Here is a 19,290-nt window from a genome sequence, read left to right on the forward strand (position 1 = left end):
AAAACAAAACCCAACAGATCTAGATTCCTGGCTGGGTTCAGGAAAATGACCCCAGAACTATGAATCAAAGAATCAAGACACAAAGATCCATGGTTAGAAAAAAATAATACCTCTTAAGGTTGCTTTTGAGTATTGAGTATTTTAACTCAGTACTAGTGTAACTGAGTATTAACTGAGTATTTCTGCGTATTATATTAAAGCGCCTATCCCAGTACCTAATACATAACCAATACTCAATAGTTTAAGGACATAATCAGAATAGCATTTATTTCCCTGGCATCACTGTACTGCTGAATATTGTTAACAATGATCCAGAAACACATTACAAATCAAACACTAACCAACACAAGTTCATAATACTGCTTAAGAAAAACATTCTAAAAAAAAAAAAAAAAAGGGAGTTCCCGTCGTGGCGCAGTGGTTAACGAATCCGACTAGGAACCATGAGGTTGTGGGTTCGGTCCCTGCCCTTGCTCAGTGGGTTAACGATCCGGCGTTGCCGTGAGCTGTGGTGTAGGTTGCAGACGCGGCTCGGATCCCGCGTTGCTGTGGCTCTGGCGTAGGCCGGCGGCTACAGCTCCGATTAGACCCCTAGCCTGGGAACCCCCATATGCCGCGGAAGCGGCCCAAAGAAATAGCAAAAAGACAAAAAAAAAAAAAAAAAAAAAACATTCTAGCATACAGTATTTAGGAAACAGTCCATGAAAATTGTTGAGACTTTAAATCTTCTGTTACAATTAAATTTAGCTGGAAAATTAACTTGTGCAGAAGATACCAATTCTTTTCACTGGAAAAATGATAGTTTCCATAATTTTATGGTTCTATTTTCAATATCAACCAACCAGTCAGACTCAAGGAGTATGGGAGTATCTGGTTTGGGGTTAAGAAACTTGGATCCTTATCTTAGTTCAGATTTGGATAAAAACCTAAGGATTTCAGCTCTGCTGCTGTAAGTAAGCAGCTCAACTTTTTGGCATCTCCAGTATATTGACATTATCAATGGTCAAAGCTAAGGGCAGGAGTTTAGGTACTGTGCTTCACTAGTAGGAAGAAAACACCACCAAAATGAAGGGAAGTCCAAAATTTTATCTGAATAGGAGACCAGTGTATGCCTTAAACCTACAGCAGGTCAGTGTTCCAGGTTACTCCCTCCCAATTTTGTGGACGACAGACTACACATGCATTTAAAAGCTAAAATGAAGGAAATGAAGGTTCAAGAAAAAAGCTGGTAGCATTACACTAAAAAAAGTTCCACACCTGTCAAGCCTTCACTACATTCCAACCCCATTCGTTATACCCAAATACAGCCAGTGGCCCTCAAACTTTGAGAAGTTATCATATGTAACAGATAATAAATAAAAGTTTGGTTATCCCAAGCCTATTAATTTTCCACACTGTAGGTCTGTGCACACGCACACACACACACACATATTGCACTTACATCAACTTTTCAAAGTAAAATATTTCTTCCAGTACTGACACTGGGCTTCTTGGTAGCTAAATTTAGAATGCTTACTGTATGCAAGGGTCTATACTACTTAATGATTTATCAGAATAGCAGTAAAAAATGCTGATGCTACTTCGGTTCATTTCTCACCACAGCAGCCAAAACAAAACAAAACAAAACAGGCTTTCCTACCCAAAATGTTGACCTCCTTTTCTAATTATAGGAGGAGTAAAGGCAGATCTGCCCACAGCCAAGTCCTATCAAGACATAGAAGCACTGGACTCCAGTTTTTACCATTAGCTAACAGTGCTACCTCAAACAAAACATTTCTCCATGTATCATTTTCTTCATGCCTCAAGTAACAGTGAAGACTGAATTATTTTTAACTCCAAATAAACAAGTCAAATAATAAAACTACTATGAAATGTAAAATATGCTTTATAAAACTTAAGGTAAAAACCAAATATAAGAACAATATTCAGAGTTCCTGTTGTGGCACAGTGGAAACGAATCTGACTAGGAACCATGAAGTTGCGGGTGTAATCCCTGGCCTTGCTCAGTGGGTTAAGGATCTGGCCTTGGCATGAGCTGTGGTGTAGGTCACAGACACAGCTCAGATCTGGCATTGCTGTGGCTGTGAAAGAACAATATTCTTGGGAGTTCTCTTGTGGCACAGTGGGTTAAGGACTTGGCGATACTGCATCGACTCAGGTTTGATCCCTGGCCTGGAAAATTCCACACACCAAAACAAAACAAAAAACCCACCAATCTTGGTTGGCAGGTAATCCAGAATAGAGTATGGAGATGATTTTATGTTCAAAGACATCCTTCAGTGTAAGGAGAAATTACAATTTATCAATTCTAAAATTGGGAGATGCAGGTGATAAAAAAAATAGTGGAAGAAAATGAATGATCTGAAAATGAAGTGAGAGGGTGGAAGGAATGACAGTATTATCCTCACTTCAGCAAGCCAACAGGTATAGCATAAACTGGAAGAAAAAACAATACTAAGTAATCTTTATTGGAAGATGGAACTCTGCAGGTACACTACATAAAATAAATACAATAAAACCTGAGAAATGAGGCAACCTTTTTTTTTTTTTTTAAAAAGAATATGTTTCTGCAACATATTTTGCCAGTAGGAATGTACCAAATAAGGATGCAATCTAGAACATGGGCTCAGAAGCTTGGTGAGACATCCCACCTCCAAGGCAAGGTGAGCTACAGATTTGCAAAGCCACTCAGCTCCAGAGGGGAAAGGCAAACTTAACCAGACAAATGTGCCCTGTAACAGAGAGGCCACAAGAACTTGCCTTCCTGATTTTCACTTAAATGTATACGCTCCTTTAACAAGATAAATGACTCATTTTATGGAAAACCAGAAATAACTTTCCATTTCGCTCATCCTAATAAAATTCTCAATTATCCTGTAATGGAGAATGAGGAAGGCACACAATAAAGGATAATTCAAACTTGCAGCCAATACAAAAAGTCCCACTTGTGGCTTAGAGAGAAACTATAATTTTAAGAATCTTCAGGCTAAAAGTTGTTTGTTTTCTTTCTTTCTTTCTTGGACACCCTGTGGCATGTGGAGTTCCCCAGCCAGGAAGTTTCGACCTAAACCGTAGCTGAGGCAACACCAGATCCTTAACCCACTGTGACAGGCATAGAACCTGCTGCACTCCCAAGATGCCGCCATTCCCGTTGCGCCACAGCAGGAGCTCCTAAAAATTGTTTTCATTTTCTGTGAAATAAACCTTGAGTCTACATGGCAAACCCAAGTAGATAACAATGTGTGGGTTTAAAACATACCGTAAACAGTTAATGATGGTAATTAAATAATTGATAACACAAGTTTCAAACCAGAGGCTAGTCTCAATCCCAGACACCTCTCCGTCACCTCAGTTTGAACGCTGATCTTCCCTGCTTTTTAACCTACCTGTGCGATTGATCTCAAATTATTTAGCTTCTCTGAGCCTCTGTGTCTCCATATGTAAGTGTAACTAATAATAGTACCTACACCAGAAGATACAAGTAAATCTCTGGCACAAGGTAGACACTCAATAAATTTTGACTATTCTTCCTATTTGGAATTTTCTTTTTAGAAAAGAATAGTAATAATTAAAGATTATTTACAGAGTATTTCGCAAGTATCCGGAATTTTCTAGGCCTATTCTTTTTGGATTTAGTCTGCTAACAACTTATAAATTAACAAGGGCGCATTTAGTCAATTTATTTCAGGGAGTTCCCTATTAGATAAGAAAAAAAAAAAAAAAAAAATACAGCAGATTCCGACACTGTGTTAGAGCAGTTTGATTCCCTATAATATGACGTTAAGACAATGCTTAAAAAGACTTTAAACAAAGGACTTTGTTTAATGAGCCCAATTAAACACACATTGCGAAGTTATGCTTTATTTTAAATTATTATGAGATTTCAAAGAGTTGACCTCAAATCTACATGCTTTCATCTCAAAAGAAGTTAACTAGGAGTTCTCCTGCGGCACAGTACGTTAAGGATCCGGCGTTGTCACAGGTGCAGCAAAAAAAAAAGTTAACTGAATCCTACAAACCCTGTACCTTCCAACTCACTATATAAAGTTCCCCAAACATGCAAAAACAGAGAAGTTAGTCATTTACTATGTGATAGTCATATACAAAAGCACAGTAACACTTCATATTCAAACTTGTATTTTAAGAGGCAAATAACTTTTCTCCAGTTTTATGTTACTTTGGTTAGCCTTACAAAGTAACCTATGCGCTATATACTGCAAATTACGATTTTTTTCATTCAGATTGAAAAGCAATGTCTCTAGTCTTCAATTACAGAATGGTGAGTCTTACTCGTGTTCCAGAGAATTGGAGTACTGCTAGCAGCGAGTCCAACTAAAGTTGCTTGAAATGAGTTTGTAATAATTCCCATACAGAACAACTACGATCTAAACCTGAAATAATTAGCTCCCATAAATTTATAGGCTATTGTCATAAGACAGGTTTTCAAATTCAGAAGAAAAAATTTTGAAAAGTTTTACCTGATGTGAATATTTTCTCTAAGGGAAACGGACCATATGCCACCAGGGAAGTGGCAATCCCTTAAACAGAGTGTGCCTTTAAACATGTGAAACACTTATCTTCAAACAATTTGGTCTTTGAACCTTAAGAGCTGTTTCAAAATATGCGAAGCATAGGCACTAGGGCCAGTTCCAAAGGTTTTAAAGGTTTCTACCAACTTCTCCCCACCTGTTAACTGAACCAAATTATAAATATACATTTTAAGCAATCAAAAAGCTCGTATAAAATGTTTCAAAACTTGCAGGATTTACCGTGAAACCACACACCAAATTCTGCATTTCTTATGAAAAAGGCAACTAACCCTGGGGGAACACAAATCTAGCTTGTCATGGAAAAGAAGAAATATTTTCTTTGCCGAGTGCAGAGTTACCTGCCTGATTCATAAACTAGGGATGCCAACTTGCAAGAGGATCAGAAAAATGCAGCAGAAATATATTTTTTTTTAAAAAAAGACAAACAGCAAAATATTTATGCTCCAAAGAGTAAACAGCTAAAACTTTCTTAGCTCTGGGCAAGTTTCATGCCTGCTTTACAGATAAGAGAACTAAGGCAGGAGATCGGATTAATCAGTGCCTTTCTCAAGGTCACTCTGGTGTAAGAGAACAGCACGGTCCGGACTCCCGCCCCCAGGTCCCCGACCTCTCCACACTCCCAGGCGGCAGAGCTCAAGGGTGCCTGGCTCTGCTCACGACCCGGCGCCCAGAGAAAGAAAACACTTCGAGGGCTCTCGGAGCAGTTCCGGGGGGACAGGGGTGCCGGGGGCCCTCCCCCGAGGCGGCGGCCGCCCCAGCCACCCCCTCGGAGAGAGGGCCACGGGCCCCGTGGAAGCCGGGAGGTGGCCCAGGGCCGCGACGAGGGGAGGGTCCCGCCGCCGAGGGGTTCACTCACCGTCGCTCTCGGCCCTGACAAGCAGGGACATGCCTTTCAGCCGCTCCACGTAGCCCGACGACACATGCCCGGTGCCCCGGTCGTCCCACTGCCGGTCCTCGTTGAGCGTGTAAACCTTCACCCGCCGCCGAGTGTCGGTCATCGTGCCGCGCGGGGGCCGGAGCAAAGGCCCCGCCGGAGTCGCCCGGAAAGGGGGTCCGGGGAGGCGGGAGCCGAGTGAGGAGGACGCCCGCAAGCCGAGGGCTCCTCGGCCTCACTGCCGCCTCTGGCCGCCCCGGGGCCGCGCTGCCGCCCGCATGGCCCGCCGCGGGGCCCGAGCTCTGGGCCCCCGCCTTGCCTCGCCTCCCGCTCCTCGGCGCTATTGTCCGGGCCCGGCGAGCCCAGCCACCCCGAGGGGGGCGCGCAGCGCTTCGCAGCCTCCTGTGCCGCCGCGGTAGGAACTCGGGGCGCCGGTCACTGCCCTGCTCCCGCCTCCGCCATGATCTCCGCGAAGCCGCTTCCCGCGCCGCCGCCGCCTCCTCAGGCCGCCGCCGCCATGTTTTCCTTCCTGATACCTGGTCCTGCCACCGCAGCTGGGGCTGCGCTCCGCTCCAGTTTCAAATGTCCGAAGCCGACGAGCGCCTGCTCCTGCTGCAACTGCTACCAGTGCGCGGAAGACTCCGAGAGCGCCCAGGAGCAGGAGCGCTCCTGGCTCCTGGGGGTCCCTGTCCCTCCGCCGCTGCCGCCGCCTCTTCCGTCTTCCTCACAGAGCCAAAGCCGCCGCCATCTTGGTTCGTTCCTCAATAGCGGCGCGCGGGGCCACCCAGGCAGCAGCTGCAGGGGCGGCCCGTTGGCCCCACCATTTAAAGAGACAGGAGCGAAGCCGGGAGCCTCGCAGCAGCGGAGGCCTCGGACGGAGGCGGGAGGCTGGCGCCGAGCTGCCGAGGTGGCGAGAGCGCAGGGAGCGGAGGAGGCGGAACGCTGGTCGCGCCGGTGACGGCCCGGGACTTCCTCGCGCTCCCTGCACGCACCGTCGTGCGAGCGCGGGGCGGTGTGTGCGTCCGTCGCGCCCTGTGTTCGTCATCAGCCCGGCTCCGGATTCGAAAGGGGCGTGGAGCCCGCCTCCGGCTGTGGAGCGTAGGGCGGCTCCCTACCCGACCGGAGCTTGGCGTCTCGGGGGCTGGGTCCGCCCGCAGCTTCCCGGCTGGCTCGCCGTCCAGCCGCGTCTACCCCTGCGCTGCAGTCGCCGGGCGGCTTCGTCCTGGGGCTCTGCCACGGCGCGCCGGCCTCCGCAAGTGTTCTGAACCAGCCGCCGTTAGAGCTGGACTGGGCATCCGGAGCGCGGAGATCGGTGGCGCAGGAGCCCCGCCGGACTCAGGCCATTCTTCTTTGGGAAGAGGTTGACAAGCTTCCGGGAAAGGCCACAAGTTCGGGCAGCAAGGTCGGCGGCAGGCCTTGGGAGCTGTCATGGGGCACGCATTGGGGTGCGAGTGTAGAAACTTCGGACAGTTTTCATTTTCTGGGCGTGGGACCAACCCGAAGTGACAAATCTAAAACCTCTCCTTACAATCCAGCTTGCTACGTCCGTTCTTTTATCCTTTATCAGAATTGTTATTTTCTAGCTTTCCATGTTGCAGTAAGAACTTGCGGGGGCGAGGGGCGGTGTACGAAAACAAATGTAGTACTGTACACTCAGGGTGAATGTTTCTCAACGTTCAGTGTTAAGCACTGTTAGTCTTCACAAAGAAATGACATTCTCATTCCTATCATGCAACAGTAGCCACCATTTGGGGGGCTTTTACTATTTGCCCGACGGGTTAGGTCATTGCTGGCCATTGGAAATATGAGCCGCCTGTGTAATTTTGCATTTCATAGTAGCACTTCTTTTTAAAAGTAAGAAGAAACTGCTGAAATTTATTTTAATAACATATTTGATTGTCTTTGGAAAAAAAAAATGTTGTCTGCCATTCTGGTTCTATAAGAATCCAGCCATTAGCCACTGCAGTCCTCACAGGCAATGCACCCTGCAGGCAATTCAGGATGGAGAAAAACAGGAAGCATTCTGTACTTTGGATTCACTGGCCCCAAGGTAATGAAGCTACATACCGAAGGAAAATTTTCAATGACTCCCCGACACTCTAACATCTCCCCATACACAGAAAAAACACTAAAATCGTTAACTTGAGATGTAACTCTTTTTAGGCTTGACTACAAATATTTTCCCTAGCAAAGTTGATATCTATTCCTGGCTCCTCCCTTACTTCTTAGGAGCAGGTCCTCAGAGCTGAGAGGCTGTCTCCTGGGCTATAGCCCTCAGTAAGTTCCCAGAATAGAACTTAACTCACAACTTTCACCTTGTGCAAAGTTGACAATTTTGTTGTTGTTTTGACACGCCCAAAGTTTCTGGGCCAGGGATCAAACCCACACCACAGCCTTGACAACTCAGGATCCTTAACCATTAGGCCACCAGGGAACTCCTTCAGTTGACAGTTTAATACAATATCTTTTTTTTTTTTTGTCTTTTTGTCTCTTTAGGACCATACCCGTGGCATATGGAGGTTCCCAGGCTAGGGGTCCAATCTGAGCAGTAGCCGCCAGTCTATGCTAGAGCCACAGCAACACAAGATCCTAGCTGTGTCTGCTACCTACACCACCGCTCATGGCAACGCTGGATCCTCAACCCACTAAGCAAGGCCAGGGATCAAACCGGAGTCCTCATGGATGCTAGTCGGATTCGTTAACCACTGAGCCATGACAGGAACGCCAATGCAGTATCTTCAGTATAAAATTGAGGTATTTTGAATTACTTTTTTCATACTAAGTTCAAAATGCGATGTGTATTCTACCTTTAGTGTAATTTTCCACTTGAAAAAGTAGATTCACAAACTAAAGTTATTCCAAATATGCTTAATTTTTTTCCCTAAATAAATCAAGATCAATTTTTAAATTTAAAATTTAATTAAATTTTAAAACTCAGTCCCACTAGCCAAACTTCCAGAGTTTAGGACCCACGTAGGGCTAGTGGCTACCATTTTAGCAGGATCAGATGTTTAATGTCAGGAATCTCACTAAACCTGCACCCTACAGCATTTTGAGTTATACCCATCTACTCAGAAAGAGGCCCTGACTGAATGACCAGGGCTAAGAGGTTTCCCAGGATGTGGGATTATCAGTCTTAAAGTCAGAAGCTGGAACTTTCCTTCTGCACCATGTCAGATACAAAGAAGTCCCCCCAAAGAACATTCTGAGACTTTCATTTACAAACAAAACTGGAAAATTATAAAAACAGAGCAGTCGTTTTTTTCTAATAAGTGAAATGCAATCATTTCAAGCATCAGAGCTTCACAGCAATTTTGTCTACTTTTGATACACACATCATTAAATTTATTCATATATTATTACTTATTTGATCCCCAAACCAAACATGAAATAGTTTGTGGGGGGAAGAAATACTTTCTAGGAGTTACTGTTGTGGCACAGCGGAAACAAATCCAACTAGGAATCATGAGGTTTCGGGTTCCATCCCTGGCCTAGCTCAGTGGGTTAAGGATCCAGTGTTGCGGTGAGCTGTGGTGTGGGTCACAGGTAAATTAAACAGCAAGATTTATCAAGTGAAAAAAAAGGTTAAAAGTGATATATACAAGTAATAGTAATGGTTATGTTTAAATGAACTTCTTAATAGAATCTTAAGTAACAGTTGAACTATTACCAGAGAAACAACCAGTAGGATACATCTACAGAGAGATTTCCAGGAATTTGTTTATATGATAACAAGACCTGGCCAGGGAACTCTGAAGTACGTAGGGCAGGTCAGCAGCAGGCTAGAAACTCTTGGGCAGGAGCTGACCCTGCAGTCCACAGAATTTCTTCCCCAGGAAAACCTCACTTTTGTTCTTACAGCCTTTCCACTGATCAGATGAGACAGACCCAGATTACTGAGGAAAATCTCTTTTACTTAAAGTCAATTGATTTTAGGTGTTAATCACTCCCAAAGACCCTCCCAGCAACACCTAGATTAGTAATTGATTGAATAACTGGGTACTATAGCCTAGCCAAAGTGACGCAAACCTAACCATCACAATAATAAATAAATAATTTATAATTACATAATCATATGCCACGCACGAAAGGTGAAACAGTGTAAGAAAATTCCTAACAAGAAGTAGCAAATCACAAGGAGGTCTAGGAAGTGGGCGTTGGATTGTGAGCCCAGGTCCTGCCCCTTAGAAGCTGTGTGGTCAGGTTCCTCCTTATTTTTTTATAGCGTTTCCTGCTTTACACTAAAAACCCTGGAAGGACAGGGACAAGGCGGCTGGATTGTGCTCTGCCCAACTCCAGAATGCTCCATCCTCATAGATGACCTCCCTGTAAGAGCATGCGGATGATGGTGTCAGTATGAGGAGGAGGACATGGCACCAAATATTAGAATTGTTGGGCCCTAAGTGTGGTTCAGCCACTAAACTGGTGATCTAGGATAAGACACTTAACCTCTTTGGGCTTCAGTTTTCTGATTTTGATGAGATGATCTTTAAGGATACTTCCAGCTTTCAAATTCCATCAAGTGTGGAGCAATGACAGTAGGAAAAATAGAAATCATTAAATTCTTCCCATAAAGGCAGATGCCCATATGACCATACATAAATGTTTTTATGATATTCATGAGCCTTTTAATACATAGCATCATGTAGTATAAATAGGTGAAAATAATCAGAAAAAAAACCAGCAGAAAAATATTCTAGCAATCATCCAGTTTTATTCTAAACTGTTTCCGCAAGTTACACAAATATTTAATTTGGCATGTAATACTTGTGAGAAAGTGTTAGTTTCTCGCATCCTACCCTTAACATAATGTTATCATGAATAAATCAGAAAATGAAGATAATTTTAGATCAAAGTTGTAGCAACAACAGACTTTGACCAGCTTAGAACTCACTTCCACCCACAGTTCATTTCTTTAATTATAAAAACTACCCCATGAAATGCTGACTAGCAACTCTACATGGGTTAACAATAAGCAAAAGAAGTAAATTTACTTACGAAAACAAATTAAAATGAAAACAAATTCCATAAGTCTGTCATTCAACCAACAGGCTTAGGAATCATTTAAGCTACTTCTACGAATGGAAAGTAGCTTTTTTCATGATGCAGATTTCTATTTTCCCCCCCCCCCCGCCAAAAAAAATCTCAAGGAGGAAGGTTGTTTGTCCTTTCTGTTGAAAAGCTTTTTACATGGATTCTGTATGTGTTTATTGTTCCTTTTCACCTAAAATTTGATAAATACAAGGCCTCTTAAAATTACAGCCTTTGTGGTAAGATAAGCTTTCCTGCTGAAAACCCAGTTGGTACCTCATTGACATAGATCTATAATCAAAGGGGCAAAAGTCTGCGATGTTATTTAATTTTATTAGCCAGCCAAGAGCTTTATTCATGTTCAACTGTCAATAAATATATCACTCTAGTCTTAGAAATAGTCATTTATGTGTGTGCCCTAGTGAATAGTAATATAAGCAGGATAAATGGAAGTCATTGTTTTACTCATGAAAATGAACATTTGGGTAGCTTAAATATTGCATACTTTTAAAATTTCAATGCTTCCCCATTTACTCCAATCCAGAGAATGCTCTGTGATCAGAATTATGTATGTTTGAAATATGTATCCCTGTATACAGGGATATGTAAGATATGCTAGAAACTCTTCAGCAGATTCCCATTTTACTTAAAAGGTCAAAGGCTGAAATCATCAGCATCTCCCTTCATGATCTGTTATTTGCCCCTTGAATTTTACGTTACATGTGTGTTGACTGCTTATAAATATCAGTTCTTGTTTTGTGTCTTTAAGCTCTGTACCTCTGTCTAGAATGTCCTTTCCGTCTTGTTTCGTTTAAAATCCTGGATAGACATCACATATTCTTTTAGACCTTCCCTAACAGCTCCCATCCCAGAAAGCCTGAGTGATAAAAAGCCTCTTTTATAACACTGTGGTTTTTTTTTTTAATACTTATACTATCACCTGTACACTGTTGGTTTATTGACAAGCCTGATTCTTCTACCAGTTTGTGAAGCTCCTTGAGTGTAGGACTTTTCCCTTCTTCTTGTGTATACTCAGTGTCAACTACATTGCCTGGAATTTGGCTGGTGTTCAGTAGATATTTGTTGAACTGAATGCTAAACTAATTAGGAAGGTGACCTACTAATGGACCATAGATTAGCTAAAGAAAGTAAGTGTTAAACGAGGTAAAATCATGCAGAGTGAGCCCAGAAGTTGTGGTAAAATGATAATGGCAGGGGTCAGAGAAGAGTTTGGTGGAAGAGGTAGCATTGGGATGAAACTTGGAGAGTTTGACGTCAAATGGATAGGAAAAAGCATTTGAGGCTGCAGGATCAAGAGGAAAAAAAGCAAGGAGATAAGAACATGTATGGAAATGTAGGGAACTGTAAGCAGATCAGCGTAGCCAGGGAGCACAGATGGAGGGAAAGTAGGAAATTAGGCAGGAAGGGAGTTTGGGGCAAGATTATGAAAGCCTGAAATGTCATATGGATATCTGTTTGGGTATTAGTCTGAAGATGAATAGAGAGATATGTGAAGCTTCTGGGGCAGAAAACTGACATGGTAAAAACTTGCACTTTGAGAAAACAACTACATTCACAGTGGCATCAAAAAGAATAAAATAGGAATAAACTTAGCCAAGGAGGAGAAAGACTTTTACACTAAAAGCTACAAAATATTGCTGGAAGAATTGTAAAAGACATCAATAAATAGAAAAACATGTTGTGTTCATGGATTGGAGGGCCCAGTATAGTTAAGATGCAATACTGCCCAAAGTAACCTACAGATCCAACCCGATCCCTCTTAAAATGCCAATGCCTTTTTTGGTTGTTGTTGCAGAAATTGAAATATCCATCCTAAAATTCATATGGAAGCTGAAGGGACCCTGAATAGCCAAAAAAAAATTCTTAAGGAGAAATAAAATTGGAGGACACACCCTTCCTTATTTCAAAACTTATTACAAATCTACAGTAATCAAAACAGTGTCATGCTGGCATAAAGATAAACATCTAGACCAATGGAATAGAACAGAGCCTGGAAATAAACTCTTGCATATATGATCAAGTGATTTTCAACAAGGATGCCAACATCATTCTATGGGGCAAGAGGGTGGGGAAGCCATCTTTCAACAAATGGTGTTAGGAAAACTCGATATTCCTATGTAAAAAGAATGAAGTTGGACTCTTACCTTACACCATATGCAAAAATTAAATGCATTAAAATAAAAATTCATTTTGATCTCCAAACAGATCAAAAACTAAACGTAAGTGCCAAAACTATGACACTCTTAGGAAGGAACTTAGGGACATGACATGGGATTTGATAATGATTTCTTGGACATCAAAGGCACAGGCAACAAAAGAAAAAATAGATACATCGGACTTAATAAAAATGAAAAAAAAAATTGTGTGAGGGATACCATCCAGAGTGTGAAAAGCCAACCCACAGAATAAAACAAAATACTTGCAAATCATAAATGATATGGCATTAATACCCAAAATATGTAAAGAACCTCTACATCTCAACAACAGAAAACCAAATGAGCTATTAAAAAAATGGGCACAAGGTTTGTATAGACATTTCTCCAAGGAAGATATGTAAATGGAAAATAAGCACATGAAGACATGCTTAACATCACGAATCAATAGGGAATGAGAAATCAAAACCACAATGAGATACCACTTCACACTCATTAGGAGGACTACAGTTTTGGCCAGGATATGAAGAAATTGGAACCCCTGTTGTGCATCACTGATGGAAATATAAAATGGTGCGGCTGCATGGAAACCAGAATGGCATTTCCTTCAAACAATTAAACACAGAATTAGCATATGATCAGCAATTCCACTTTAGGTGTATACTCAAAAGAATTGAAAGCAGGGACTTGAGTAGATATTTATATGCCCATATTCATTTCAACATTATTCACAATAGACAAAAGGTTGAAGCAGTCCAAAGGTCCACTGACAGATAAATGGATAAACAAAATGTGGTATATGCACACAATGGAATATCATCCAGCCTTTCAAAAGAAGGAAATCTTGTCGCATGCTATGACACTGATGAACGTTGACGACATCCTACTAGGTGAAAGAAGCCAGATGCAAAAGGACAAATATTATATGATTCCCCTTGTATGAGGTACACAGAATAGTCTAATTCATAGAGACAGAAGGTAGAATGGTGGTTACTAGAGGCTGGAGGAAGGTGGGAATGGGAGGTTATTGTTTAGTGGGTGCAGTTTCGGTTTGTGATGATGAGAAAGTTCTGGAGATGGATGGTACTTCATGCCACTAAACTGGACTCTTAAAAATGATTAAAATGGGAGTTCCCATTGTGGCTCAGTGGTTAACGAATCCGACTAGGAACCATGAGGTTGTGGGTTCGATCCCTGGCCTTGCTCAGTGGGTTAAGGATCTATCGTTGGCGTGAGCTGTGGTGTAGGTTGCAGACGTGGCTCGGATCCCGCGTTGCTGTGGCTCTGGTGTAAGCTGGTGGCTACAGCTCCAATTGGACCCCTAGCCTGGGAACCTCCATATGCTGCAGGAGTGGCCCAAGAAATGGCAAAAAGACAAAAAAAAAAAAAGATTAAAATGGTAAAATTTTATGTTACATATATATCTTACCACAATAAAAAAAAGGCAATACTTTAGAAGGTGAATTCTGGTGGCAATGTTGAAGATAGAGTGAAAAGGCTAAAACAAGTCTGGGAGGCCTGCTTGCAGATTATATCCTGACCAATTAGAGATTTTTCAGGAAGGTCTACATCAGCACCAGGACAGAGCATGGAAATTGAAGAGTAGTGACAAGGGCTATTTTAGATATACAATCAGTAGGAATTCAACACTAATGGAATACTGAGGTGGAGATGAGCTATGCTTGACTAAAGTTTCTGGTCATATGACAATAAAAAGATGGGAAAAGGATCATAGGAGAAAATCTGGTAGGTATTTGTATAATTTCTCAAATAAGAAATTATATATTTTTTGGAGTTCCAGTCGTGGCTCAGTGGTTAGTGAATCTGAATAGGAACCATGAGGTTGCAGGTTCAATCCCTGGCCTTGCTCAGTGGGTTAAGGATCCCGTGTTGCCATGAGCTGTAGTGTAGGTTGTAGACATAGCTCGGATCCCGAGTTGCTGTGGCTGTTATGTAGGCCGGTGGCTTCAGCTCCGATTAGACCCCTAGCCTGGGAACCTCCCTATGCCATGGGTGTGGCCCTAGAGAAGACAAAAAAAAAAAAAAAAAAAATTCAATATTTTTTTTCCAAGGATGGAAAAGATGGGATTTAAATGGTTTTGTATTGGAGTTCCCAGGTGGCCCAGTGGGTTAAGGACATGGCATTGTCACTGCTGTCCCATGGGTTCAATCCTTGGCCCAGGAACTTCCACATGCCATGGGAAGTAGCCAAAAAAAAAAAAAAAGAAAGAAAGTTTCGTAGTTGTAAAAAACTTTCTTCTGCTATGCTTCTGTCTTACAGTTTGAAATGGATTTTTGAGCATAGTCCGTATCGCAGATATCCAACTCTGGTTCCAAGATTTGATCTGGGAAATATGGATCATACCTCATTAAGCCAACCTTACAGGGATGTATAGATATTTTATTCCATACTAAAATTCTGTGGTATCTTTCCCACCCCCACTCATAGATGGCCTTAACATTTTTGTTTTGTTAAAGTTAAAACTTATACAGGTAATATATTTTCTATTTGAGGTTGGATCAAAGAAGAAAATGAAGGGAATTACTATGGTAAATAATGAGAATGGACCTTCTTTTCATCAATGATTAAATGTGGACGCTATGTTTTCTGTGAGTAGCAGTTAAAAGTCAGTGGGCAGGACTGATTGAAACTGAGCCTGGGCTTGCGAGATCAGTGTGGGAAAGGAGGGCCCTGAAGCCTGGCTGAAGCGGAGCTGTCTTAGCTAAGGGATCCCTGAAAGAAGAGCCTGAGACAAAGGCTTGAGAAGAAGGATTTTGCTGAGTGTGATCTCATGGGAACAGCAGTGAAGACAGGTTTAAGGCAGAAAAGGAGGAGAAGCCGTCATGGGGAGGTTTAGCACACGCGGCCCCTGCCACGGGCGGATGATTGCTTGATCCCTCAGGACCATTGATGACTGAGGGAAGAGAGGGCACACATTCATCCATTAGCCACCATGTCCCTTCGTCAAAAGTTTACCTCATCGAGTGTTAATTCCCCATCAAGGAGATGGTGCTGGAGAAGTCAGGAGGGCCCAAATCCTAAGAGCCTTTTTTTTTTTTTTTTTTCTTTTTATGGCCCCACCTGTGGCATATGGAAGTTTCTGGGCTAGGATTCGAATTGGAGCTACAGCTGAGGTCAACATCACAGCCCACAGCAAAGTAGAATCCAAGTTGCATCTGCAACCTATGCTGCAACATGTGGTAACACTGGATCCTTAACCCACTGAGCAAGGCCAGGGATCGAACCTGCATCCTCATGGACTCTATGTTGGGTTTTTAACCTGTGGAGCCACAATGGGAACTTCTGAAGGCCTCTTTGTTGTGTTGGATTTATTCTGGAAAGTAGAGGGATTTACGAAAGGATTCCAGTTAGGGGAATGTGATGACAGGATTTGTGTTTTTTGTTTTTGGTTTTTGTTTTTTTTTTTTGCTTTTTAGGGCCACACCTGCAGCATATGGAAGTTCCCACACCAGGGGTTGAATCAGAGCCACCACAGCCACAGTAACCTGGGATCCGAGCCATGTCTGTGACCTACACCACAGCTCATGGCAACGCCGGATCCTTAACCCACTGAGCAAGGCCAGGGATCAAACCTGCAACCTCATGGTTCCTAGTTAGATTCGTTAACCACTGAGCCATGATGGGAACTCCAAGGATTTGTGTTTTTTAAAGATCACCCTGGAAATACTGTGGAGGAAGGATTAGAGACAGGGGATATGAAAGTGGGGGGTCCCATTTATAGAATAATTGTTCCAGAGCAGACAGGAAATGACAAATTACCAAGTGAAAGCACTTCTGGTGAATACAGTGAGGACTCATATCACTCCCAGGCAGAAGGGGGTCAGTGGAGGCCTCCAGGGAGAATGACCCCCCCCCCCCCATCTACACCCAGCAGTACACAGGAGCAGCTGCTTGGTTGTCAGAGAAGAACAGGTGGGAACCTGGACTTTCACCTCCACCCAGCAGTAACAAGCACAACTCCTCCCTCCCTCAGAGTGGTGACAGAAAAGGCAGCCAAAAGGAAGGTGTATAGAATACGCAGCGTCTCATAACATGATACCCAAAATGTCCCAAATTCAATTGAAAAGTCATTGTCATACCAAGGACCAGGTAAAGCTGAAACTGAATGAAAAAGTACAATCAATAGATGCTAACACCAAGATGACAAAGATGTTAGAATTATCTGACAGAGTATAAAGTAACCATCATAAAAATGCTTCGACTAGCAATAATAAACACACTTGTAAGAGTGAAAAAGTAGAAAGTCTCAAAGAAAGGGAAGCTGTAAAAAACCAAATGGAATTGCTTGTACAAAACACATAACTTTGTTTTTAAAAATTGATCGTTGTGTCAAGTTGCAAATGATAGAGGTCTTCCAACAATTTTATTAATTTTCTGCTTGCTTTTTTAAATTTTAAATTTAAGGGTTTTTTTAAGTTTAACTGAAGTATAGTTTATTTACACCAAATAGAAATTTTTAAAAATGGAAAACAAAATAAAATGAAAAACTCAATGGATGAGTTCATTAGCACACTTGAGACAGAGGAAAGAATCAGTGAACTTGAGAGAATATTAAAAATTATTCTGAGTTCCCATTGTGGCACAGTGGTTAACGAATCTGACTAGGAACCATGAGGTTGCAGGTTCAATCCCTGGCCTTGCTCAGTGGGTTAAGGATCCGGCGTTGCCATGAGTTATGGTGTAGGTCACAGACGAGGCTTGGATCCCGCGTTGCTGTGGCTCTGGTGTAGGCTGGTGGCTACAGCTCCGATTAGACCCCTAGCCTGGGAACCTCCATATGCTGTGGGAGCGGCCCTAGAAAAGGCAAAAAAAAAAAAAAAAAAAAAAAAGACAAAAAATAAAAATAAAAATTATTCAATCTGAACAACAGAGAAAATAAAACAAATGAACAGATTCTCAGAGACATGTGGGTCTAGAATGAAAGATCTTAACATTCATTTCTCTGGAGACCCAAGAGGAGGGTAGGAAAAAAGCAAGACTGAAAAAGTACTCAATGAAATCATGATTGAAACTCCCCCAATACGGCAAAATATATAAACCTACGTATTCAAAAAGCTGGGTGTACTCCCAACAGTATAACCCTAAAGAAATCCACACTGCTTACATGACAGTCAAACTTGTGAAAACTCTCAAGACAGAAGAAGTCTTGAAAGCGAGGATCGAGAAACAGCACATTAACTTGAGGGGAAATACAATTTGAATGACAACAAATTTCTCATCAGAAACCATGGAGATCAGCAGGAAGTGGCAAAACACTTTCAAGGGCTGGAAAAACTGAGCCCAGAATCCTATACTCTAAGAAAATATCCCTCAGGAATGGAGAAGAAATCACAGCATTTTCAGATAAAGAAAAAAACGAGACAATTTGTTGGCAGAGGACTACCATAAAAGAATGACTAAATGAAGTTTTCTGAGTAGAAAGGAAATAATAAAAGAAGGAATCTTGGAACATCAGAAAGGAAAAATGTGGCAAGGAAAAATATGGGTAAATAAAATAGACTCTCCTCACATTGAGTTTTCTAAATCATATTTGGAGGTTGAAGCAAAAATTAAAACAACCTGATAGAGCAATGAGATCCTGCTGTGTAGCCCTGGGAGTTATGTCTAGTCACTTATGACGGAGCGTGATAATGTGAGAAAAAAGAATGTATACATATATGTGTAACTGGGTCACCATGCTGTACAGTAGAAAAAAAAATAATGTATTGGGGAAAAAAAAATTAAAACAACAACAACAACAACAATAACAAAAAACCCCACAGCTGATGTGTTTCTAAATGAATAAAAAGGAAATAGTTAACAGAAATAAATCCAGGATAGTAAAAGGATATAAAGAAAGGAAAAGTTTCTACACTTTATTTCAACTGGTAAAATGATGACTTTGGTATACTATTATAAATGACTTGAAATAATAAAAAAAAAAGAGTCAATTCATCAAGAAGACATACTGATCCTAAAAGTGTATGAGCCAAAGAACTGAACTTCCAAATTTGTGACTAGAACTGAGGGGAAAAATAGCTCCACAATTATAGCTGAGAACACCAGCACCCCTCTTAAGATGGATAAAAGAGTAGACAGAAATTCGGCAAAGATGTATAAGAACTCAACATCATCACCCAGCAGAATCGGATGGACATTTGTAGAACATTCCACCCAACGAAGCACAATAAACTTTCTTTTCAAGTGTCCACGAAACATACCAAGATAGACCACATCTGGGTCAAAACCCTCAACAAATCTAAATTGAACTGAAATTGAAATCAAAATGGGAATTGAAATCATAGGGAGTGTTCTCTAACCACAATGGAATCAAACAAGAAATTAGTAACAGAGATAACAGGGAAATTTCCAACACTTGAAAACTAGACTGTACATTTATAGAAAGCCCATGTGTTAAAGAGGAAAGTTCAAAGGAGATTTTTAAAAATTGAGCTGAATGAGAATGAAGATACATTATTTTAATAACCAGTAAAAATGAACTGCATAAACAATAAAATACAGATTTTTATGGCATATTAAAATGTGTAGGACACAGCTAAGGCAAATTTTAATGTAAATTGTAATAGCATAAAATTTGGATTAAAAACAGACCAACTATATATGCCATTTATGAGAAAAATTGCATGTTAAAATGTGTAG

At 41.7% G+C, this 19,290-nt stretch overlaps 1 protein-coding gene across 4 annotated transcripts in view; it reads right to left on the reverse strand.

Moving 5' to 3' along the window:
• The window catches only part of PPP4R3A (protein phosphatase 4 regulatory subunit 3A), a 37,684-nt gene extending 31,242 nt beyond the window's left edge, over positions 1 to 6,442 (reverse strand). For 2 of the 4 annotated variants that reach the window (XM_021099619.1, XM_021099618.1), the window contains exon 1: positions 5,407 to 5,722. In XM_021099619.1, coding sequence (XP_020955278.1) covers positions 5,407 to 5,548 — 142 coding nt within the window. In that variant the 5' untranslated portion in view covers positions 5,549 to 5,722. Of the gene's footprint in view, positions 1 to 5,406 lie in introns of all 4 variants that reach the window. The other 2 variants (XM_005666399.3, XM_005666398.3) reach the window with 2 other exon arrangements.

Source organism: Sus scrofa, chromosome 7 (genome assembly GCF_000003025.6).
Source record: "Sus scrofa isolate TJ Tabasco breed Duroc chromosome 7, Sscrofa11.1, whole genome shotgun sequence".
NCBI lineage: Eukaryota > Metazoa > Chordata > Mammalia > Artiodactyla > Suidae > Sus > Sus scrofa.